At 40.9% G+C, this 24,241-nt stretch overlaps 1 protein-coding gene across 9 annotated transcripts in view; it reads left to right on the forward strand.

Annotated features, from left to right (window-relative positions):
• Nucleotides 1-8,414: 8,414 nt before the first annotated feature.
• Nucleotides 8,415-24,241, forward strand: part of Adck1 (aarF domain containing kinase 1) — a 117,856-nt gene continuing 102,029 nt past the window's right edge. For 4 of the 9 annotated variants that reach the window (XM_087195424.1, XM_087195429.1, XM_087195427.1 and 1 more), the window contains exons 1-3: nucleotides 8,415-8,546; nucleotides 18,534-18,679; nucleotides 20,883-20,966. In XM_087195424.1, coding sequence (XP_087051550.1) covers nucleotides 18,545-18,679; nucleotides 20,883-20,966 — 219 coding nt within the window. In that variant the 5' untranslated portion in view covers nucleotides 8,415-8,546; nucleotides 18,534-18,544. The other 5 variants (XM_004837114.4, XM_013067031.3, XM_087195428.1 and 2 more) reach the window with 4 other exon arrangements.

A 24,241-nucleotide genomic window follows, 5' to 3' on the forward strand; every position in this document is an offset into this window, starting at 1 on the left:
TTTTGAAATGAATTTGACAACTTCTAAGAAGTACCTTGGAAGACAAATTAATGAAACTAACTCTGGAGGAAATATAAAAATAGCACCTATTAAAGAAAGTATATTCCTAGCTTGAAAACCTACCTATATGACAACAGCAGGCTCATAAACATTTTAACTGATAAATTATATCAAACAATTAAAGCAGAAAAAAGAAGGAACACTTCTCCCCTCATTTTAGGAAGTCAACATTGTGCTAATCCTAAAACTGGATAAAGATAATAGAAGAAAAAAGTATGAAGATAGATAGAAATTTGTTTAACAAAACAAACTATTGGAAGTCAGATCTGTCAGGATGTAGAAAGTGGTTTTGTTATAGGGATGCCAGTGTTGGTTCAGCATTGGAAGATTCACACCCAAAAGTCATCATTTTAACAGAGGAAAAGAAAAAGCCATATGATCCTGTCACTAATTGGAGAAAAAGTATTGGACTAAATTCTACAGCTGTTCATGGTAAAAGCTATCAGGAGGCTAGAAGTAGAACAGCACCTTCTCAACAGATTAAAGACATGTACTCCATACTTCTAGTGAGAACGCCTCATATGAATGGAGAAGATACAATGGTTTCTCCCTAAGGTGGGGAACAAGGGCAGATATGCTTACTCTTTATCTGTCCATTAAGCTTTGAAACCTAGGCCCCACCAAAATAGTCTGGCAATAAAATGACACAATTAGGATAGGATTGGCAAGGTAGAAGCAAAATATTTATATGTAGATGAAATGATCATCTACAGAGAAAATACTAAGAAATCTCTAGGAGCCCCTAGAACTTGTATTTGAATTTAGCAGGATTAGAAAACACAAGGTATATATAAAAATTCAGGTCTGTGTATACTTGCTATAAATGAAGAATTGGATATTGAAATTTAAAAGTTATGTAGGAGTACAAAGGACCTAGGAAAGTTAAAAAAAACAAACAAAAAAACCAAAAACAGTACTGGAAGACATTTAGTACCTAATTTTAAGACTTCTTCTAAAGCTACAGTAATCAAGGCAGTGTTGGTGTAAGGAAAGACATATAGATCATTGGAATAAAACAGTGAATCTAGAAATAGAACCACACATATATGGTCCACAGAGTTTTGAAAGATTATTTAACATTAGCATTTTATAGAATATAAACTCAATTCAGAGCCAAGGAAGAGATAGTGTTTTCAGCAAACAGCACTAGAACACCTGGTATCCATATATAAAAAATTAACCTCAACCCTTTTTTTCCATACATGAAAATAACTTGAAAGGATCTATGAACCTAAATAAGAAAGCCTAAAAGTATAAAACTTTAAGAAGAAATTATAAGAGAAAATGTTTATGAATTCAGGGTAGGCAAGGACTACCTAAGATACAAAAGACATGATGTATAAAAGAAAAAATTTGATAAATGAGATTCCATCAAAATTTAGAACTTTAAATGACATCATTAAAATGAAAAGTAGTCCTAAAACAGACCATATTCACAATGCATATAACCTATGAGCAGAATATATAAAGAATTCTTAGAGCTCATTAATAGACAACCCAATTAAAAAGTAGACATAAGAAGATGATAAATAGCCAGTATAGCACAAAGAAAGGTGTGCAGCTCTAGAATCAGAAAAATACTAATCAGTACAATAACAAGATTGAATTATACACTTATTAGGGAGATGAAGTTAAAAGTTTTAAAAGCGTTGTCACGACTTTTTCTTTTTGTTGGATTCTCCCCCTTTGCTTTTAATTTGTCACGCCCAATGGATTCATTCTGCTGGGTTTCCTGGGGTTGTGATCCTCATTGTCTTTTCCTAGGGTATTGTCTAAATTTTTTTGGAGTGCTGGTTTGATATTCATGAAGTTCCTGAGGTGCTCTTTATCATGAAAGTATCTTATTTCTCCATCCATTTTGAAAGATAGTTTTGCAGGGTACATCAATCTGGGTTGGAGGCTGTTTTCCTTTAGGGCTTGAAATACATCACTCCAAGCTCTTCTTGCCTTGAGGGTTTGCATTGAGAAGTCTGCTGTGATTCTGATGGGCTTTCCTTTGTATGTGATTTGTTTCTTTTCTCTCACTGCTTGTAGAATTTTGTTCTTCTGTTCGGTTGGTTTCTGGAATCCTAACTATTATATGCCTATGTGTAGATTTTTTTTGATCAAGGCTAGCTGGAGTCCTATATGCCTCACTTATCTGTATGTCAAGTTCTTTTCCCCTCCTTGGGAAGTTTTCTGCCATCACTTTGGTGAAGAGATTTTTATGTCATCTGCACTCTCTCCTCTTTCTTCATTGACTCCAATCAGTCTTATGTTATTCTTCTTTGCATTATCTAGCAGCTGCTGGATTGATTTCTCGTGTTCCTTTACAATTTTAAAGCTATTTTTCTTTTCCTCCTCACTAATTGCAGTCTTTTCTTCTATATCTGAAATTCTATCCTCACATTGGTTCATTCTGCTGCGCAGACTTTCAATGGAGTTTTTAATCTCTTGGAAATCTGTTTGCATCTGTTTTACGGATTCCATTTGTTTCCTATGTTGGGATTCCATCATGTTCCTCAGATCCTCTATTTTTTTATCTGTGTCCTCTCTAGATTTGTTAATCATGTCTTGCACCATGAGCACAATCTTTGCTGTTATCTAAGTAATTATTTCTGATTTCATTTTTCCCAGATCCTCTTTTGTTGCCAGTTCAGAAAGTCCAGGTGGTTGAGTATCAGATTGTTCCATCTCGTTTCCCTTTGGGGTTGCTGTATGTGATCCAGAAGTCTGTTTTTGAGGCTTGTTTACGTGTCTTCTCATTTCCATGGGGTGTGTGTGTGTGTGTGTGTGTGTGTGTGTGTGTGTGTGTGTGCTTCTGGCTCCTGAGCAGCTCATCTTCTCTGCCCTAGGAGCTTGGGATGGCGGCGCGGGAACTTCCTTCCAGGTGCTGGGACCGGCTCACCTTCTCTGCCCTAGGAGCGCTCAGTCCAGCCTCCCAGTGCAGCTGTGTGTCCCAGGCGTGTCTGCCGCGTGCGCTCTCCCTGGGGAGAAAGAGCCAGTGTTTCTGTTTTAATACTTAGATATTTCATCCATTTCAATTTTAGTTTAGTGCATGGTGAGAGATATAGGTCTAGTTTTAATCTTTGGCAAGTTGAAGCCCAATTTTTCCACACCATTTATTAAAGAGGCTATCTTTCCTCCAGTGAGGGTGTTGGGCACCTTTGTGGAAGATGAGGTGGCTGAGTGTGCCTGGAGTTGTTTCTGCATCTTCTAATCTGTTAAACTGGTGCTCAGGTCTGTTTCTTTGCCAGTACCATGCTGTTTTTATCATGGTGGCTTTGCAGTATAGTTTCAAGTTGGGAGTTGTAATACCCCCTGCTATGTCTCTGTTGCCTAGAATTGCTTTTGCTATTCTGGGTCTCTTCTTGTTCCAGATGAATTTTTGGATTTTTTACTCTAGTTCTCTGAAGTATGCTGCTGGAATTTCAATTGGGATTGCCTTGAATCTATATAGCAGTTTTGGAAGTATGACCATTTTCACTATGTTGATTCTTCCTACCCAGGAGCAAAGAATGTCTTTCCATTTTCTGATATCATCTTGAATCTCTCTTATCAGAATGCTGTAGTTTTCAGAGAAGAGTCTTTGATTTCTTTTGTTAGGTTGATTCCTAGGTATTTCACTTTTTTGGATTGTATTGTGAAAGGAATTATTTGCTCCATTTCTCTCTCAGTGAGTCTGTTGTTCGTGTAGAGGAAAGCTATTGATTTTTGTGTGTTGACCTTGTATCCAGCTACTCTACTGAATTTGGTTATTAAGTCTAGAAGACTTTTGGGGAGTTCTTGGGGTCTTCTATATAGAGTATCATGTCATCTGCAAATAGTGACAATTTGACTTCTATTCTTCTTCTTCTTATTTTTGGTACCAGGGATCGAACTCGGGTCCTTGTGTTTGCGCAGCAGGTGACGAAACCACTGAGCTAAATCCCCAGCCCACGACAATTTGACTTCTTAAAATCCTATCTTTATTCCTTTTATTTCTTTCTCTTGTCTAATTGCTGTGGCTAATGTTTCTAAGACTATATTGAACAGGAGTGGTGATAGTGGACATACTTGTCTTCTTCCTGATTTTATTGTGAAAGATTTCAGTTTTTGACCATTTAGTATGATATTGGCTGTTGGTTTTTCATAGATGGCTTTTGTCAGATTGAGGTAGAGACCGTCTATTCCATTTTTTTTGTAGGATTTTTGGTCATAAATGCATGTTGGATTTTGTCAAATGCTTTTTCTGCATCTATTGAGACGATCATATGGTTTTTGTCCTTGGCTCTATTGATATAGTGTAGTACATTGATTGATTTGCATATGTTAAACCATCCCTGCATCCCTGGGATGAATCCCACTTGGTCAGGATGTATGATCTTCTTGATGATCTTCTGCATTCTATTTGCCAGTTTCTTATTAAGGATTTTTGCATCTATGTTCATTAGTGAGATCGGCCTATAGTTCTCTTTTTCAGTTGGGTCTTTCTCTGCTTTGGGGATCAAGGTGATGGTTGCTTCCAGGAATGTATTTGGGAGTATTGCTTCCCTTTCAATTTCATTGAAGAGTTTAAACAGCAGTGGCAGTAGTTCCTCTCTAAATGTCGTGTAGAATTCAGCAGTGAAGTCCTCAGGACCTGGGCTTTTCTTAGTTGGGAAGTTTTTAACTATGTTTTCAATTTCATTGATTGATATTTGGTCATTTAGAATTTTTAGGTCTTCTCTGTTCAACTTGGGTAATCCACAGATATCTAGGAATCTGTCCATTTCTTCTGTATTTTCCATCTCATTGGCGTATAGGTTCTCAAAGTAGATATTGATGATCCTCTGGATTTCTGCTGGGTCCATTGTAATTTCATCCTTTTCATTCCTAATTGTATGGATTTGGGCCTTTTCTTTCCTTTTTTTGGATAAGTTTGGCTAAGGGTTTGTCAATTTTGTTAATTCTTTTGAAGAACCAACTCTTGGCTTCATTGATTTTTTTGTGTCTTCTCTTAGTGTCCATTGCATTGATTTCTGCTCTGATCTTTATAATTTCCTCCTTTGTATGAGCTTTGGGTTTGCCCTGCTCTTCTTTTTTCGAAGCTTGAGGTTCGGCATTAGGTTGTTTAATTGGGCTCGCTCTGTTTTCCTAATATGAGTATTCACTGCTGTGAATTTCCCTGGTAAGACTGCTTTCTTTGTGTCCTGTAGATTCCGATATGTTGTACTGGTATTGTCATTTAATTGTAGGAACTGTCTGACTTCTCTGATTTCCTCTGTGATCCATTGGTTATTCAGAAGTGTCTTGTTCAATTTTCATGTGTTTATGAAATTCTTGCTGTTTCTTTTGCTATTGACCTCCAATTTCATCATACTATGGTCTGATAATATACAGGGGATAACTTCAATTCCTTTGCAGTTACTTAAACATGTTCTGTGAGTGAGTATATGGTCTGTTTTTGAGAATGAGCCATGTGCAGCTGAAAAGAATGTGTATTCTGATTTTGTGGGGTAGAACACTGTAAATATCTGTTAAGTTCATTTGTTCATGAGTTTGCTTGAGTTCTAGTATTTTGTTATTTATTTTTTGTCTAGTTGATCTATCTACTTGTGAGAGTGGTGTATTGAAGTCCCCCACTACTATTGTATTAGTGCTTGTTTGATTTTTCATGTTTTTTGTATTTGTTTTATATAGTTGGGCACACTAGTGTTCGGTGCATATATATTTATGATTGTCATCCCTTCCTCTTGGATTGTTCCCTTTACAATGATGTAGTGTCCTTCGTTTTCTCTCTTAATCAGTGTTTTCATGTATTTATCGATCATTTGTATGACTTTTTCTTTTTCATTTGTACTTCTTGTAAGAAGTATCTGTTCATTTCAGTTGTTCAGCTTTTGATTGGGTCTTTTGTTTTGGGTGGTCTAATGTTTTTGGGTACTTTGTATATTCTAGATATTAGTCCTCCATCTGAGGAATAGCTGGCAAAATTTTTTTTTCCATTTTGTATGGTGTCTCTTCATTCTGTTGGTTGTTTCTTCTGCTGTGTAGAAGCTTTTTCATTTGATATGGCCCCACTGGTTGATTTTTGGTATTATTTCTTTGCCTTTGGGGTTCTGTTCAGAAAGTCCTTGTCTATGTCTATATCTTCACGAGTTTAACCTATTTTATCTTCCAGCAGATTTTTTTTTTTTCTTTCTGGTACTGGGGATCAAACTTGGGGCCTTGTGCTTGCTAGGCAGGTGGCGGAACCACTGAGCTAAATCCCTGGCCCAGATTGTGTCTATTCTAATATTTAGATGTTTGATTTATTTTGATGTTAGTTTAGTAATGGTTAGAGATAAAGGTCAACATTCAATGTTCTTATGTTGATAGCTAGTTTTCCCAGAACCATTTATTAAGAAGCTATCTTTCCTCCAGTTTTTGGCTCCCTTGTCTGATCTGGTAGCTGAATGTGCCTGGATTTGTTTCTGTGTCCTCTATTTATTGATACAAATATCTGTGGTTTTTTTTTTTTTTTGCCACTACCATGCTGTTTTTATCACTCACTGTAGCTTTGTAATATAATTTCAAGTCTGAGATTGTGATATTTCCTACCTTGCTCTTGTTACCCAGGATTGCTGCTGGTATTCTGGTTCCATATCAATTGTAGGATTGTTTTTTCTGTTTCTTTGAGGAATGCTATTGGTATTTTGACCGGGATGTATTAAATCTGTATAATAGTTTTGAAAGTCATTTTGAGTATATTGGTTCTGCTTATTCAGGAACAGAGGATATCTTTCCATTTTCTGATGTTCTCTTCAATTTCTTTTTTCAGAGTATTGTAGTTTTCATTGTAGAAGTCTTTCACTTCCTTGGCTAGATTAATTTCTAAATATTTAATTTTTCTTGATGTTATTGTAAAATGTATTGTTTTCCTAATTTCTTTCTCATTGAGTTCATTCTTGCTGTACAGGAACATTTTTGATTTTTGTGTGTTGATTTTTGTATCCTACTATGCTACTGAATTCGGTTATTTTAGGTGGAATTCTTTGGGTCTTCTATGTAGGGGATCATGTCATCAGCAAATATAATAATTTGACTTCTTCCTTTCCTGTAGATATAACTTTTATTTCTTTCTCTTGCCTGATTGCTATTCTGACAACATCCTGGGGTTTTGAAGGTACTACATCTCCCATATGGTCTGAGGGCTGGAACTGCCTCTAGCTCCCTTCTCCAAGTGAAGGTCTAAATACAGTATGTGCCATTGCTTCCTAAACTTGGAGTGTTCTAATATATAAGGACTACCATAGTATTTACATGCCTTAACTCCATAATACTTTTCATATTAAATCACAGACACATAACTATTCCACTAATATGGTCTATAGAGTCAACTCAAAAAGTTAAACAATGCAGTTGCTGTCAACCATTTCTATCTCTTCAGTGACACAATTACTAAACCACCTCTCCTCATAAGCAAAATCCGAACACATTGGTTATAAAATGCACAAATCCACAAAAAGGCAGAGTTTAAAAGAGTGAATGTAAACAACTTAATACCACAGTACATGAAGAGACCAAAGAAATTATTCTCTAAGGCCACTTTTTGATACAGAAAAAGGAATGAAAGATTTTTAAAACATGGAAAACTTTGACCTCCAAGACTAAATCTAGATTATCTACAAATAAATCGAATGACTCTTGCAAAAAGTTTTCAGTGGGATTCCATGTCCAAAGAAGGCATGGAGGTGCCTTTCCATTTACTTAAGTCATCTTTTTTTTTGGGGGGGGGCGGTAGAAATCGAACTCAGGACCTTGCCCTTGCGAAGCAGGTGCACAGAGCTAAATCCCCAGCCCTTACTTAAGTCATCTTTATACTTTAAAATTTTTTATTAGTACATGTTTGTAGCACATAATGATTATGCTCATCATGAGTTGGTACATGTAATGTTTTGGAGTTTTCTTCATACAAATCGTATACCACTTTGATTCAACGTATATTTTCTTTTGATATTTATCAATTCATTTCTTTTCTTTTTTACATTGTTCATCGATAATGTGTGAAAATATAACTATTTTTGTTTGCTATTCTTGTATTCTGCAACATTGCTGAATGTATTGATTGGCTGCAACAGACTTTTTTGGATTTTCTTTCTTTTTTTTTTTTTTTTTGGTACCGGGGATCGAACTTGGGTCCTTGCGCTTGCGCAGCAAGCGGTGAAACCACTGAGCTAAATCCTCGGCCCCTTTTTTGGATTTTCTATATATAAGATTATGTCATCTAAGAAAGACGGCTTTACGTCTTAAAAAAAAAAAGAAAAAAGAAAAAACAGTATCTGAGGCCCCTGTGCCTCCCTGGCTGGCGCGGTCCAGGCGTCCGCGGGCTCTTGCTTGTTGCTCCCAGTTTGGGGAACCGGGAACTACAGGTCCCGGCAGGCCGCGCGGCGGCGGCTACACAGAGCGCAGTGGGGGTGGCGGAGGGCACCGTTTCCTGCGAGGTCCCGGAGGCCCAGCTGCCCGGCTGCGGAGTGAGTCGGCGCCGCTGCTGTGTGTCCCTCGCGGTGAGTGGCGGCGGCTGTCGGGAGACTTGCACTTAGCTCCGGCCAGCCGGTCGTCGCGGTGCGCGGAGCGCCGGGAGCTGGTGTGACGATCCCGCCTTCCTGGGCTCTGTAACCACTGAGGGACCCGGTAGGGAGCCCTGGCTTGTGACCTTGTCACCTGGGCCAGGGGCGCGGGCACGTGGCTCGGCTGACTGGCAGGGGCCCGCCCCCTCTCCGGGGACTCTCGGGTTTGGTGCACTGAGGGCATTAGTGTGGACTGTCCACTTGGGTGATACAACCCAGCGTGCGCAGTAGCCAGAGCTGAACTAGAGCCGCTGGTGGCTCAGCGAGAAGCCTTTCCACTCAAGTGGCGAACCAGGGAGCTGGGGCTGGAGCGTGGAGTGGTTAAAAGCTGGAGCGGCCCTGATCCGGCTCTCCATCTGGGATTGCGACTTGTCCCAGTCTAGTGCTCATCTCCAGCACCTTCCAGACGACCTGTACTTCTGGGTGTGTGCTGACTGGGATCAGCGTGAGAGAAGCCTGTAGAAGACGCCTACTACAGCTCTCTCCCAGGGTTAAGTGGCACTTAGTTCCCACAAACTAGGGACTCATTCAACAAGTATTTCTTGATGTCCTCCATGATGCTTGGTGCATAGTGGGTGCCCTACAAATGTGTTCAGAATTGAAGTGAATTGGATTTTGTGCTGTCTCACGTTTTCTTTAAGCACTTACTTAATGGGGTAGTTCTCAAACTTTACCATGCAGCATAATTACCTGAAGGGTTATTACTCAGAATTCGGACCCCCATCCCCCAAATTTCTGATTCTGATATGGTGTTTTAGGCCTGGTATGAGTACCAAGAATTTGTATGTCTAATATGTGCCCACAGTTTAAGTACCATTATTTTATAGGAAAAAAGCCTGTAAACTCTTCCTACCTGGCCTTTTTGTGAGTTTTTTACTTTTTCAGTTGTAGCAGTAAACATGTGCATGTTACTTTGCACACTGTTAATTCCCACCACATTACTTCACATTCAGATTTTCATGTGGTCTGAAGCTTGTCGTTTTTCCTGGATTAAATCATCTCCTGACTTGATTGTATCATTTGCTTGACCAGTACTTAACAGGCCTCAAGGATGTGAGCTTTGACCTCTGCTGGAAGAGTTTGCATTTTATTCCTTTCTGATATATACTCAGCCTCTTAGGAGGTGAGGGACCTATGAGATAATAGTACAGGTTTACCTATCCTTCCCCATATCCCCAACCAGGGCAGTTCACTGAATAACCTGGTTTGTTTAGATTTCCATGTCAGATAGTCTCTGTAGTCCATCTTAGAGCTCAGGAAGCTGCTTGTTCTTGTCCACTATGCTGTCTTGGTTGGAGCAGATACACCTGGATTCAAGTTCTGACTCTCTTACTTAGTAGCTTCTTGGGCAAGTTTCTTCCACTTCTGTAGAATGAGGCTCTAGCAGTGTGCCCTTCAGAATCTAGTTATTCATGTTACATGAGGTATTGAAACACTTGGCACTGCACCTGTCTTGTTGGAGGATGACTCTTCTTTTATCCTCGCTAACTCTTTTTTGTGTGTCTTTCCACTGTTCTCCCTGGGTTCCCCTTCCCCCGATGAACTGAATAGAGAATTTCTATTTCTTGCTGGGGTGAGATTTGTTTTCCTTATCTATTCTGGGCCATTGGCATGGGTCAGGGATCCTTTGTTTAATTAATATTGATTCAAACAAACATCTGGCCATTAAACACTAGGTAAGGGTATATGGTTAAAATTTGGTTCCTGCGTTGGACTTCATCACTATCTGCAGGAGAGAGCGGGCTGTAAACATGCTTGGGCTCACGACAGTCCCTGGGCATTGATTTGCCTTGTATGCTTTTTATCCACATCAATGACTGTCTTAGTTACTTTTCTCTTGTTGCTGAGACAAAATACCTAATACCCAAAATTAAAGAGGGAAAGGTTTATTTAGCTCACATTTTGCACAGATGTTTCAGTCCATAATTGGCTGGGTCCACGACAAGATGGCTTGTAGAGAGAGGGGAACTGTAGAGGAGAACCAGTTTGTGGCAAGCAGAAGGCAGCAAAAGTAAGCAAGCAAGGGAGAAAACAAACTTCTTTGGTGTTCACAACTTGCCACTGATTTCTGGGGATGCTGGAAGTGGAAGTGTGGGATTCAATGTTTGCCCCACTGGATTTTGGTCTTGCTTTGTTCCCTTTCCTTCCTATCCCCCTGTTTGTAACTTTTGGAAAGGAAATGTCTATCTTGTGCCATTGAATGTTGGAAGTGTTTAACTTTCTTTTCATTTGTATGGGGCTTGTAGCTAAGAAGAGTTTGCCTTCAATCTCAGAGGAGACTTTGGACTTGGACTTTTCAGCAGCGCTGAAACTGTCAGGACTTTGTTAACTCTTGGAGATGGACTAAATGGCTTTTGCATAGAGGGATATGCATAAGATTTTTTTGGGGGGCAGGGGAAGAATGTATGGCTTGTGTTTAGATGTCCCCCTAAAACCTCATACGGTCATAGGCAGGGCTTTTTCAGAGGTGGCTGGATCTAGAGTGTGTGATGCTGGGATTGATTCATGGTGGAATAATAGGATCAAGGGCTCTAGGATTAAAAGTGTGAGTGCTACCTGGCCTAAGTATGCTTTTTATCCACATCAGTGACTGTCTTAGTTACTTTTCTCTTGTTGCTGAGATGAAATACCTGACACCCAAAGTTAAAGGGGGAAAGGTTGATTTAGCTCACAGTTTGTACAGCTATGAGTACCAAGAATTTGCATGTCTAATATGCACCCACAGTTTGAATACCACAATTTTATAGGACAAAAGCCTGTGAACTCTTTCTACCTGGCCTTTTTGTGAGTTTTACTTTTGTCCTGTCCTAAGTAGCCTGGATGAGATATAAGGGATAGAAAGAGCTGTGGTTGTCCCTTGTTGCTTTATTACCTTCTGCCTCCCATGAACTGTTTCTTCTCTGCGATGCCTGTTTGTGATGCTACCCTGCCTTGGAGCTAGCTGATTATGGACTAAAATTTCTACACACTGTGATCTAAATAAACCTTTTCCCTTTTAACTTTGGGTGCCGAGTATTTTATCTCAGCAACAAGACAAAAGTAACTAAGCCAGTGACCATGTTTCTTTGAAGACCTATTCACTTTCTTCAGGGGTAGTTTTGGATCTTTACCAGTCTTGGGAATGGTCTAGAAGAAAATAATGCTTATCTGTGTAATAGTCTCTCTAGGAAATGGGAGGAAGCAGTGGTCACTTTAGAGGTTTACTGGGATTAGATTCCTAAGTGCCTTCCCTCTGTAGTCATTCTCACTCTTGTACTAAGCAGGAAGAAGTGATTCTAGGCTTATATTCCTGTGCTATGGCATTGAGAGGGGGCAGCAGATGGTTGCTAACTGAAAAGGCCTAGCTCCTTTCTGATCCTCATGAACATTAAGTGCTTTATTTCCTATATAGTTCTGTCCACGGGATAGAGATTTTGTTTAATCATCAACTTCCCACTTGTCAAACTTTCTGTTTCTCTAGTTTTATGACCTGCTGGAGTGTTTTCTGTGGTCCAGTGAGGTGGAGTTCATTCTTATTGATTTGGCAATTAAACAACAGTGTCAACTTTGTAGACAGAAATGGATTGTTCTTAGTGAGATACATTGCTTATCTTTTACTTGACATGCTTTTGATTTCCAGGGTTCTACACACTCCCTCCCACATATCTGGCATTGTTTGGGAATGGTAGAGGGTCAGAAATCATAGTGCCTCCATATAGTGACTATTTACTCGAGGACAGTAATAAGAACTTTAGTGACCTGGGGTTCAAGTGTCCCTATCAAAGACATCATGGGGGCTGGGGATTTAGCTCAGTTGGCACCACACCTGCCTCCCAAGAGGAAGGTCCTGAGTTTGATCTCTGGTACAAAAAAAAAAAAAAAATGCATCATGGGCCATAAAAAAAGAGAAGGACTGAACACTTGGATTGGGAAAGCCCTGTTCAAGTTCTTTTTTTTTTTGGTACTGGGGATCGAACTCGGGTCCTTGCATTTGCGCAGCAGGCAGTGAAACCACTGAGCTAAATCCTGGGCCCGCCCTGTTCAAGTTTTAATCTGCCATTTGACTAGCTGAGCCACCTGGGAAAAATCACTCATGATCTCTGCGCCTTGGTTTTCTCATTTATACTTGGGATGGTGTATTTGCATTACCTCCTTGGGTTGCATGGAATATCTAATGAGATGAGTGTAAAAGGCTCTACAAAGGATAGTTATTACTAATATCTAGTGATTAGGTTTCAGGCTCTTGTTGGCCTTAGATCCCTGAAGTTATGTACTGTTATGATAGGTAAGTCAGGTAAAAGTAAAAAATGCAAGTAAACAGAACAGGACAGATGATTCATTAGCAAAGTGTTTAATAATGAAAGATGTTTTTCACTGACAGACATATTTCATGCCTGACAGGTCTTTTAAAATACTCCAAGGGAAGCAGTTAATTTGTATGTTAAAGACTCAGTGACACCTTATGGAAAACTGCAGCTCCGATCTATTTAGAAACAGTTTGGCTCCCCTTCCAGAGTCATCTATTTTATGTATTTCAATTCTCACCTCTTTTATTACTGAGGACATTTGCTTGGAAACTGGGTTTGGGAGTGGTTGCCTTGCTGCCACATTCCCACATGGAGGTGATCTCAAGGGTAGAGGTGACCTTGTATATCGGGGGCCAAGTATGGGGATAGGGCCAGAGGAGGATGAGAGCAAGAAGTGGGAGGTCATGTTGGGGCTTAAGGAGGAGGATGGCTATTGCTTTGGCAGCCCAGAGTGTGTATTTCCACCTGGAGACCTGTGTTGTTATTGGCTCTGCACAGGCCTTTTAGGGCATAGTTCACTGACTCCTTCAGTAAATGCTTTTGGAGTGCTCCTAGGCTAGTGTGTGGCAAATAACAACTTCAGGGTTAAATCTGGCTGTGCTCATTGCTTTACATGTCCTCTGAGGTTGCTCTGGGCTATAGTATAGAGTTGAGTAGCTGCCTCAGAAATGGCATAGCCCACAAAGCCAAAAATAATTACTGTAAGGCTCTTTACAGAAGAAATTTGCTGGTTCTTCTCTAGGCAGAGAGACCAGCAAGGGCAAAGGCTGCAGCGAGGCCACATTGTGCCTGGCATGTTGGAGGATCTACAAGGTGACCAGTGCAGTTGGAATGGAGAGGGAAAAGCGGAGACCCCGGAAGCAAGAGGGGAGGCAGATCCTGTAAGGCCTTGTAGGCTGTGCCCAGCCTTGGCTTTTCACAAATGAGGTGGGAGCCACTGGAGAGGTTGGTACACAGGAGTGCATAACTGGACTTGTGTTTTCATGTTGAGCTTAGACTGGGGAAAGACTCACCCACTCATTAGTTTCATCATTTATTAGCAGGTCTATTGTTGTATTTAAGTCTCATTTGGTCTTGAGGTCTTTCCTAGGAGTGTGGCCATAAACTCTGCTCCTACCCTGATGGGGACCTAAGAGATTTGGTTCTGGATGTTTATAGTGTGCCTTTCTCAGAGTATTTCTTTATCCAGGCAGACAGCCTAATACGTAAGTTATCGAACTGCTATCAGGTGTTTCTATCACAGCACACATATTTATTAATGGCAGATTCCCTGTGGCTCTCATCTGGCTGGGGCCAGTTTATTCCTTCCAAGGTAGCCCCTCTGTAGGAGGTCCTGGAAAAGAGTTAGGTTCAGGTGTGCTGGTCAGGTGTTACACAGAGGAGGTAGCCCAACAAAACAGTGAAATAACAGAGTCTTTGTGTATTCCCAGATCCAGGTGCCCATGAAGAGAGTGAAGAAAAGTTTGGAGGCAGCAGAGTACTCAGCAGGTGCTCAGAGGGGAGAGAGAAACAGAGAGGTAGAGGCACCTGTGTGCCAAAGTCTTTATTCGACTTGAGGGCTTACCTGGAAAGTTTCCCTCAGGAAGTTGTTTGGTAGGTGTAGAGCAAGGAGGTCACACTGTAACTGAGAGGTCACCACTGCAGCATGTTTATGCACTATGCCAGGTATGGGGGTGAGTAGGGGCAGTCAAGCAGGTTATATCTGTCCCATAGCTCTCTTTGGGAGGTCATGACCAAGAGGCAGTTATCTGGATCAACTGCACTGAGAAGCTGGGAGGAGGCAGGAACTGGAAACTCAAGGGTAATGAGGTCCAGCTCTGGCATCAGCAGGGTAAACCTACACTCGAAACGGACGCCAAGGCAACATAAAACAGTAGGAACTCACTACACATATGTATTTATTCATAAATTCTGCCCTTGGCATCCGCAAGGCAAATACAGGACCAGATTGTAGAGATAAACGCAGAGCATGATGAAACATAGGAAAGAACAAGGAATTCTGAGTGACTGACTCACACAAAGCTTTCTAGAGGGCTATTGGGGGATTAGGTATGAGTGATACTTTGGGAAATAAAGTGCAGTGGTAGGTTGGGATGAGAAAGTGATAGGCCTTGAATGTCTGTTAGAGAATTTGGACTTTTTGGTAGGTCAAAGTGTGGTAGAAGTGATGTGAACACACTTGAGGGTGGGTAATAGTGATACTCAAACAGCAGAGGGGAGGGTGGATGGGGTGTGAGAAAGTGTTTGGAATGCAGGCTGATTGAGTTCAGGCAAGAGGCGACACCCACCTTTCCCCTTATTTATCATTCAAGGTTGTGCCAAGTCCTGGGCCCTGAGATGCTAGGAGTTCCTTTAAAGAAGCCTCTTGACTTTTCTTTTTTGATGGTGTTGAGGATAGAACCACAGGCCTTGTGCATGCTAGGCAACTGTGCTCCCATTCCCAGTACTCTTTGACTTTCAGAGATGAAGAAATGAAGTTTAAAATAGTAACAAGAAAAGAAAGTCTCATTTCCTGGGTGTGTAAAGCAACATGTTAAAGCAGCATGCCATTTCATTCTTAAAACGACCCTGTAGTGTGGACACTTTTTTGTTGTTTGTTTGGGATAGGATCTTGCCATGTAGTTCTGGGTGTGCTGAGCTGCAGAGTGCATGTTTCCCACCCCCATGTCTTCTGTCTGAAAGGATTATTATTATTATTATTATTATTATTATTATTTTTTGGTACTGGGGATTGAACTCGGGTCCTTGTGCTTGTGCAGCAGGTGGCGAAACCCCTGAGCTAAATCCCTGGCCCTGAAAGGATTATTAAAATGTTGCAAAATGAGGTGTGGATAGAGAGGTTTTTCACAAAATAAAAAGAAATATAAAGAAAATCAAAAGCTTGCTAGAAAGCAAACTTTTAAGTTATTTTTATATACTTGTTTTCCAGCTTTCTTAAAGTAAAATTGACAAAAATTACATATATTCAAGGTGTACGTGGTGATTCCATGCATATACATGTGCAATGATTCCAACAACCAAATTAATCAACATATCTACTGCTTCACATAGGTACCATATTTTGTGTGTATAGTGAGGACACTTGATCCAATTCTTAGTAAATTTCAAGTAAGCAATATAGTATTATTAACTAGTCACCATGCTGTACATTAGATCCTCAGAACTTACTCGTAATCGAAACTTTGTACCCTTTGGCCAATGTCTTCTCATTTCACCTTATCCCACACTCTATTTTCTGTGTCTATGAGCTTGACTATATTAGATTCTATCCAAGTGAGATCATGAGTGTCTGTCTGTGTCTGGCTTATTTTACTAAGTGTAATGTTCTCCAGGTTCATTCATGTAGCAAATGGCAGGATTTCCTTCTTTTTTCTTTTTTCTTTATTTATTTTTTAGTACTGGGAATTGAACTCAGGATCTTGCACTTGCAAGGAAGGAGGCAGCACCACTGAGCTAAATCCCTGGCCTGCCTTCTTTTTTAATGGCTGAATAGTATTCCATGTGTAACTATCCTGTTATTCATGGATGGACACTTCAGTTGTTTCCATATCTTGGCTATTATGAACAACCGCATACTCTTTTTATTTGTAGTCACAATTCCTTTCTCATAAACATAGGAACTTATTCCAGGAGTTGGGCCAGAAATTGAGCACATATGTTTAGGGAAATGAATGCTTTTCTTTAATTATTTATTAAAAAATAATTGTTTGCATTTACTCCTGTGGAGTGAATACAGTCGCTTGAGTAAAAGAAGGGGATGCCAGCTTTGGGGGGATGGTTTTGCTGATGAATTTGAGCCCATTAAGCTCTTTATTAAAAAGAAATATTTGGGAGAGTGGTACTCAAACTTGAGCTTGTTGGGTAAAACTCACCTCTTCCCTTATTAGAACACAGATTCCAGAGTCTTTTCCCCAGAGTGGTTGTATCAGTGGGCTGTGGGATGGGGCCCAGGAATTTGCCTTCTTACTGTGGCACTTAGGTTGAGATTTTTTCAGATGTTCCTCTGACTACACTTTACAGATGTTGGGGTAGTGAAAGAAGGCTACAAAGGGAAAAAACAAAGGACTTCTAAAAATTACTGAGTTCAGAAAAAATCAAGAAAGGAGAGAAAAAGAAACACACCAGGTAGGAAAACTAGTAAGCATGGAAGTTGATAAAATGTAAATCCAAATGCATAAGTTATATAAAATACAAACATAAAGAGTCAACTATGTGCTGTTTAGAGGAACAATATAAACTGTAAGTGGAAAGTAACAGAATGGAAAAAGATATACCTTATAAACACTTTTATTAAATACCTGTGAGGAAAACCTGTGTGGCTGTTTAATGAGGCGTGAGTCAAAGACTTAGACTTTAAATGAAAACGAGGCTGTTTGGAACAGTAGTTTCCATGCAGAGGAGAAACAGGCTCAGAACAGGGAGGCAGTGGCCACAGACCCAGTCCAGAGCAGAAGCACAGTGATGACCTACATCTGGCTGCTGTGTCTGTGCTGTGTCTTGTACTGGCAGGTGGCATGGTGGTTACTTGTTCCACCGAGGCCTCTCCCTGGCAGCTGCAGCTGGGGTCAGGGATTTTAGTCTCATATGGAATACTCAGAAATTGCAGAGGAAGCAGCCCACCGGGGCACTGGCCCCAGAGAAAGGCTGCATAGCCACCTGGTGGCCTGAGGAAGAACAAGTGGATGGGGAGGCTGGGCATGGTGGTGCACGCCTGCAATCTCAGCACTTGGGAGACGGAGGCAGGAGGATCGCTGTGAGTTTGAGGTCAGCCTAGGCTACATAGTGAGTTCAAGGACAGCCTAAACTACTAGCAAGACCCTGTCTCAAAAAAAAAAAAGGTGGATGGGGAAAGGTCACATTGACTAGTGTATGAGTTTTAAAGAGATCACGTCACCAAGTGGAGATTGAGCCCTAACCAGAATGTACCTTGTAAGACTGTGTGTGGACAAAACAGAGACAGTCATGGTGTTTGTCCCCAAAGGTATGCAGTCTAGACAGGGGCAATGTACTCTAACCAAAGTAAAAACTTTGGAAATCAAGCAGATGTGGAGGGCTTACTGGCTGCTTCTGCCCAGCTGCCAGTTTGGTGATGGCTTGCCCACTTTTGACCTGGGCACCAAGGCTACTGATGCCTGCACGTGCATGTTGTGCTATAATAAAAGTAGTGATGGTTAACATGCCCTTCCTACTTTTCCAGTCAAAAATAGCATCCTTCATTTCTTGGGATCACCATACCCTCTGTCCTTTTTATCTCAGCATTTAGTAGCAGTTCTGCTACTCTAGTATATTATGTATTTTTTTTGCTTCTTACCTTTCATCCCCCTTAGAGTGTAAGCTCCATGTGGGTGAGAACTTCACTCTTTCTTGTATCTAGGATAGTGCTCGGCACTGTTGAAGGAAGGATTTTGAGAGCTGACTGGTACCAGGAACCATGCTAACTGTTTTAGGTATCTCATTTTGTCTCAAGAATTTTGAGGTAAGCATCGTCTTATTTTAAAATGATGAGACTAAGGCTCAGTGAGCTTAAGGAAATGATCCAGGGTCATACAGTCTGTAAGTGGCAGAGCTGGAATTTGAATCCTGGATTGACCATGAAACCCTTTACTGCTATCTGTCTCAACTTTTCTTTCTTCCACAGGGTCTGGGGCCATGGCCAGAAAGGCTGTCAAGCTTGCTTCATGGACTAGCATTGCTCTTGCTGCCTCTGGGGGTTACCTCTACAGCAACAAGCACTTGGACCCTAATGACTTTGGTGCTGTCAGGGTTGGCAGAGCAGTTGCTACGGTAGGTTTCTCTCATTTTGAGGGTAGCAGAGGAAATACAGTATTACTTGCAGGTATACCATACCTACAGCAAATGGGCATGCAGGTCATATATATGTACAGTTAGATGTGCCGAAACTCCGTCTACACAGGTCCATAGACATGGAGGTGCATCGTCCTGTATTTTCATTCCTCTATACACAGCCTCTGCCATCCTGCAGTTAAATAGAATGTGACTGCATGAGGTCTCTGTTCTGAACCTTTACATTTTAGGTTCTGTATCTTATTATAGTGGTCACTTATAGGGGCAGCCCTTCTCAGCAAACACAGAGGAAAGAAGACTTTATGGAAAGAAGATTTTGCAGATTAAATTCTGCCGGCCAGCTCGATCTCATTCTAGTGAGTTAGTGTGACTGGTTCAATAGACTCTAGAGCAGTGATGGCGAACCTTGTAGAGCTTTCAATAATACAAACAGCCCACTGTGGCACACATGCCATAGGTTCACCACCACTGCTCTGTAGTAGCCAGGCCCTGGAAAACTTTGAGAATCTCCTTGGTTCCCCAAACAGAAAGAGGGAATCCAACTTAAATATTGGATCTTTAGAGGTTTTCTCCAGTGGCTCAGTAGCAACATTGTCCTGGTATGATCATGTCCTTGAAACTGCAGATAGCAAGTGTCCCAGGAATTGCAATAGAATTGCCCCATGAGTGTCACATGCCAGATGCTTTCTGTCCTCCTTTATCTGCTGCAGGTGAGTTTATCCTTTTCTCTCTTTGATGTGGATATGCATCAAGGTACAACTCTTATTTTAGTTGTTATCCAATTATTTCCTTAGTACTTGGTGCTACCAAGTGTCCTCTTGAGCATGACTCAGAGGGGAGGCCACTGACATGGTGGCTGTGCTCAAGGTAAGCTGAGTTTTAGAATCAAGACAAATTGGGTCTGGATGAACAGGTTAGGGAATATGAAACGATCTCCATGTGTTCACTGACTGCTTTTTTGGGACCCATCATTGACTTATGATGGGCTTTGATGGGTAGAAATGAATGGTCCCAGCTGGACCGAGCTTTGAAGGAGCTTCTGTTCAGCTTTAAAGGAGTCGACCCAGCTCTGAAGGAGCCTCTGGAGCTTCTGGTCATGGAATATGCACACTAATGGGTTAAAAAGCAATCTAAAGCCATGCATGTGTCAAGATTGCTGCTACAGTTAGACACAGAAGTGAGCACTGGGGCCTGGGAGTCTGGGTGAATGTCCTGGGGAAACAGGGCTTGAATGGAACCTTAGGTACTTGAAGAGTTAGAAAGAAGGGGGGAGGATTTCACCTGGTGCTTTATAAAACAGCCACCAAACTATACATTCTTTAAAGGGCTCTGGTCTTGATCATCCTGGTACATTCCTCACAGTGATCTGGTGGTTGGTATTTAATGAGTATATGTTGAATGGAATTATGCCTTGGAGGGTGCAAAGAATCATTCTTTTTTTGGTATCAGGGATTGAACTCAGGACCTTTTGGTTGCCAGGCAGGTGCAGTGCCACTGAGCTATATCCCTGGCCCTAAGAATCATTCTTTAATATAAATCTTGTAAGCTCCTTAATTTCTAGGGTCCCCTGATGCTCGATTCTAAAAAAAAAAGATTTGGACTAGATAATCTTCAAGGCTTCTCCATGCCTGAGATATCTGGGAATTTGTACTTTTCTGATTCACCAAGAATAAGGGAATCTCTTCAGAATCAAAACTTACTCTGTTAGAACAAACATAAATATAACATGTTTATTTGGGATATCCTTTTTGAGAATAGGATAAATTTATCTAATGTCACTCATTCAATTAGTATTTATTGAGCCCTCTGCTCATGTGCCTGACAGTGTAAAATGTGCCAGGGGTACAGTGAAGAACAGAAAAGACCAGCCCTTGTGTTTATAGAGCTTCAGTTCAGAGAGTTCATAAGCAAGGAAACAAATAAGCAAGAAACCTTTAGGTGGTAGATTATTATGGTAAACAATTAGGAGTTCCTGGTGGGTAGGGGCAGCTTTAGAAAGACCTCTTTACAGAGGTGGCATCTGTGCTGAGCCCTGAATGGCAGGAAGAAGGGGCTGAGATCTAGGGACAGGGCATCTGAGGGTGGACTGGTGTTTTCTGCAGACCTAGCAGCCCATGTTGGGGCCTGCAGCTGCAGGGCTTTGGTGTCTGAGAGCTAAACTTTCCCCTCCTTTGGTTCACAGACAGCTGCCATTAGTTACGACTACCTCACCTCCCTTAGGAGTGTCCCCTATGGCTCAGAGGAGTACTTGCAGCTTCGATCAAAGGTAAGGGAAGTATGGTGCCCATCTGAGCCAGGTCAGGACAGGATAAGTCTGAAGTAGCTGCACAGGCATCAAGCTTCCTGTGGGCAGCTGGAGGAGAGCAGAGAGCAGAGTGGGTATTGACATGGGGGCCACTGGGCATGGGGGCTTGGAAGGAAGGAGGTGAGGACTACCTCCTCCTTCACAGGGAGGTGTTTTAGTACCTCTTAGTTGGGGCAGTCAGATTACATCAAGCTGGGTTGCCTGCTGCTGAGGTTATTTATTATCTACGAGTTGCTGTCTGGGAGGCTGGTGTGTGTTTCTGGTCAGGCCACTTGTGTGAGACCGGGACTCAGGAGGGATGTGGCCTCTTGTCCTTGACAGTTTTTCCTCCTTTCCTTCCCCCTCTTTTTTTCCTTTCTCCTTCTCCCCTTTTTCTTCCCCAGCCCTTATTTTATTATTTTATTTTAAGACGGTCTTGCTATGTGGCCCAGGTTGGCCTCAAATTTACAATCTTTGTGCCTTAGCCTCCTGGGTGGTTGGGGTTACAAGCATGGGTCACCAAGCCTGTGGCTGCCTGACAACTTCTAAATTGCCTTCCTTGGCAAAATCCAATGGAAGGAAATGAAATGCTTTGTTATCCTTTGAAGGCCACTTTGAGCCTCTTGTAGGAGAGGAGCTGTCAGCCCTGTGCTCTGTGTGCTCACTTGGAACTAGGTAGTTGATAGCCTAGAGAGTTGGAGGATCAAGCAAGAGGACATTTTTGTGGGATGTGGGTTGAGCCTGAGGTCAAGCATAGACACTTTTGACACCTCCAGAGAGTTTTGGGTAGACTGGCTTTGCTTTGCTCAGGTGGTCCCCTCGTGCTGCTTTGCCCCTTAGAAAATTCCTGCTTATCCCTTTGGCCTCACATCTGTGATGCTTTCCTTCTCAGGCATCCTTTGTGCCTGTGACAATTAATTTTACAATTTGTATTTAAACTTTTCATGATGGAAATTTCAACCATCCACAAGAATAGATAGAATAGTATCATGAACTCTTTTGGAACTGTCATCTAGCTTGAGAAATTATCAATATCTGATTGTCATTTACTCCTTTATTCATTCTTTCATTTGTTTTCTATTCATTATTATTATTATTATTATTATTATTATTATTTTGGTACCAGGGATCGAACTCGGGTCCTTGCACTTGTGCAGCAGGCGGTGAAACCACTGAGCTAAATCCCTGGGCCCTATTTATTATTTTTTTGCTGAAATATCTTAATGTAAGTTTCAGGCATCATATTGCTTCATCTGTAAATACTTTAGTATGTGTCTCTAACAGATAAGGACTTTTGAAAGAACATAACCATGATACTGTGATCATACAAGATTAGCAATTCTAGCTGAATATGCTGGCACATGCCTGTAATCCCAGCACTCAGGAGGCTGAGGCAGGAGGATCACCATGAGTTCAAGCTACGTAGTGAGTTCAAGGCCAGGCTAGACTACAAAGAGAGACTCTGTCTCAAAAAACAAAAAACTAAACAAAACAACAAAGATTAGCAATTGTTTAATAATCCCTAATAGATAGTTCTGTCAAATTTCCTTAGAGCCCAAAATGTCTTTTTTTTTTGTTTTTTGGTACTGGGGATCGAACTTGGGACCTTGTACTTTTGAGGCAGGCAGCAGAACCACTGAGCTAAATCCCTGGTCCCAAAATGTCTTTTTAAAAAAATTAATTTTATTGGTACATTTTAGGTATACAATATAATGACATTCATCATTGGAAATTCATACCTTTACATAATATATCTTGATTCTTATTTTTTTCCCATTCTCCTGCCCTCCCTTCAACCCTCCACCCCTGCATATTTACAAAGACTTTGTTTACATTTTTTCCTTTTCTCATACTAATTCCATTCCTTTCTTTCCTTTCTCCAACCCCACCCACTTCCCCTTCCCCTTTGGACCTTTTCTTCCTATTTTACATTATATTATACCTTTTGATCCTTATTTACACTTTCATTTTCTCACACCAGAGAAACTATTCGGTATTTATACATGTGTGTCCTATTTATTTCACTTAAGAGGATGGCCTCAATGTGCATCCATTTAGCTATAAATGTCTCTAGTTTCTCATTCTTTATGGCCGAGTAGTACTCCATTTTATAAAAAAACCACATCTTCTTTATCCAGTCTCCAGTTGATGGGCACTTGGGCTGTTTCCATGCTTTAGCTATTACAGACTGTGCTGCTGTGAACATGGGTACACATATATCACTGTAGTATATGATTCTTTTAATTCTTTGGGGAAGATACCCAGCAGGGGAATAGCGGGGTCAAATGGGACCTCCTGTCTTAGTACTTTGCGGTATCTCCATACTGATTTCCACAGTGGTTGCACCAGTCTACACTCCCACCAGCAGTGGAGCAGGGTTCCTCTTTCCCCACAGCCCCGCCAGCGTTTGTTATTGGTTGATTTCATGATAGCAGCCATTCTTTCTGGTGTGAGTTGGAATCTCAGCGTTGTTTTCATTTGTATCTCTGGAATGACCAGTGATGTTGAACATTTTTTCATGTATTTATTTGCTATTTCTACTTCTTTGTCTGAGAAATGTCCCCAAAATGTCTTTTTATAGTTAGTTTCAATCTGGATCCAACAAGGTACATGTATTACATTTGGTTAATATTTCTAAATCTTTTAAAATCATATAACATTTCCTTTTCCTCCCTCCTTTTATTTTTATCTTCTTCTCTTCTTTTTTATTTAGCTCTTTGCTTGCTGAAGAAAACAGATCATTTGTTTTGTAGAATTTTCCACATTCAGGATTTGGCTGATTGCACCCTCAAAGTGTTGTTTAATGGAAAATATATTTAAATGGCACACAATTCAAAGTGTATAATATTTGAAATAGACAAAATGACCCTCCTACCCTTTCTCTTCAGGTACTCAGTTTTCCTGCTTGGAGGCAATCATTATTTCTCGTGTATCTTTTCAGATATCTTTCTATTTGAATTTAATCACACTATCTTTATTCCTGCCACAAATGATAGTTGGTCTTTCTCTTCTTTTAGACTATTGGTTCCTTTATGTTGAAGATTGGATGTTCTTTTTGTGTATTCTGTCATTAGTGATGATACCTAGATAGACCAGAGTTGATTTAATGTCTGTTTCAGTGCCAGGCTGTATGATGCTTGCTCTTTGCCTTTGGAGAGGCCCCAGAAAGAGTCTAAGATTTGCAGTCAGAAGACTTGAGTTTGTGCCTTGTCTTTGGGAGGGTCATCTAGCCTTTTGGACTTGCTGTTTTCCTGATT

The sequence above is a fragment of the Heterocephalus glaber genome, unplaced genomic scaffold (assembly GCF_053883595.1).
Source record: "Heterocephalus glaber isolate CG9 unplaced genomic scaffold, H.glaber_assembly_v1.0 deba00001608, whole genome shotgun sequence".
Lineage (NCBI taxonomy): Eukaryota > Metazoa > Chordata > Mammalia > Rodentia > Bathyergidae > Heterocephalus > Heterocephalus glaber.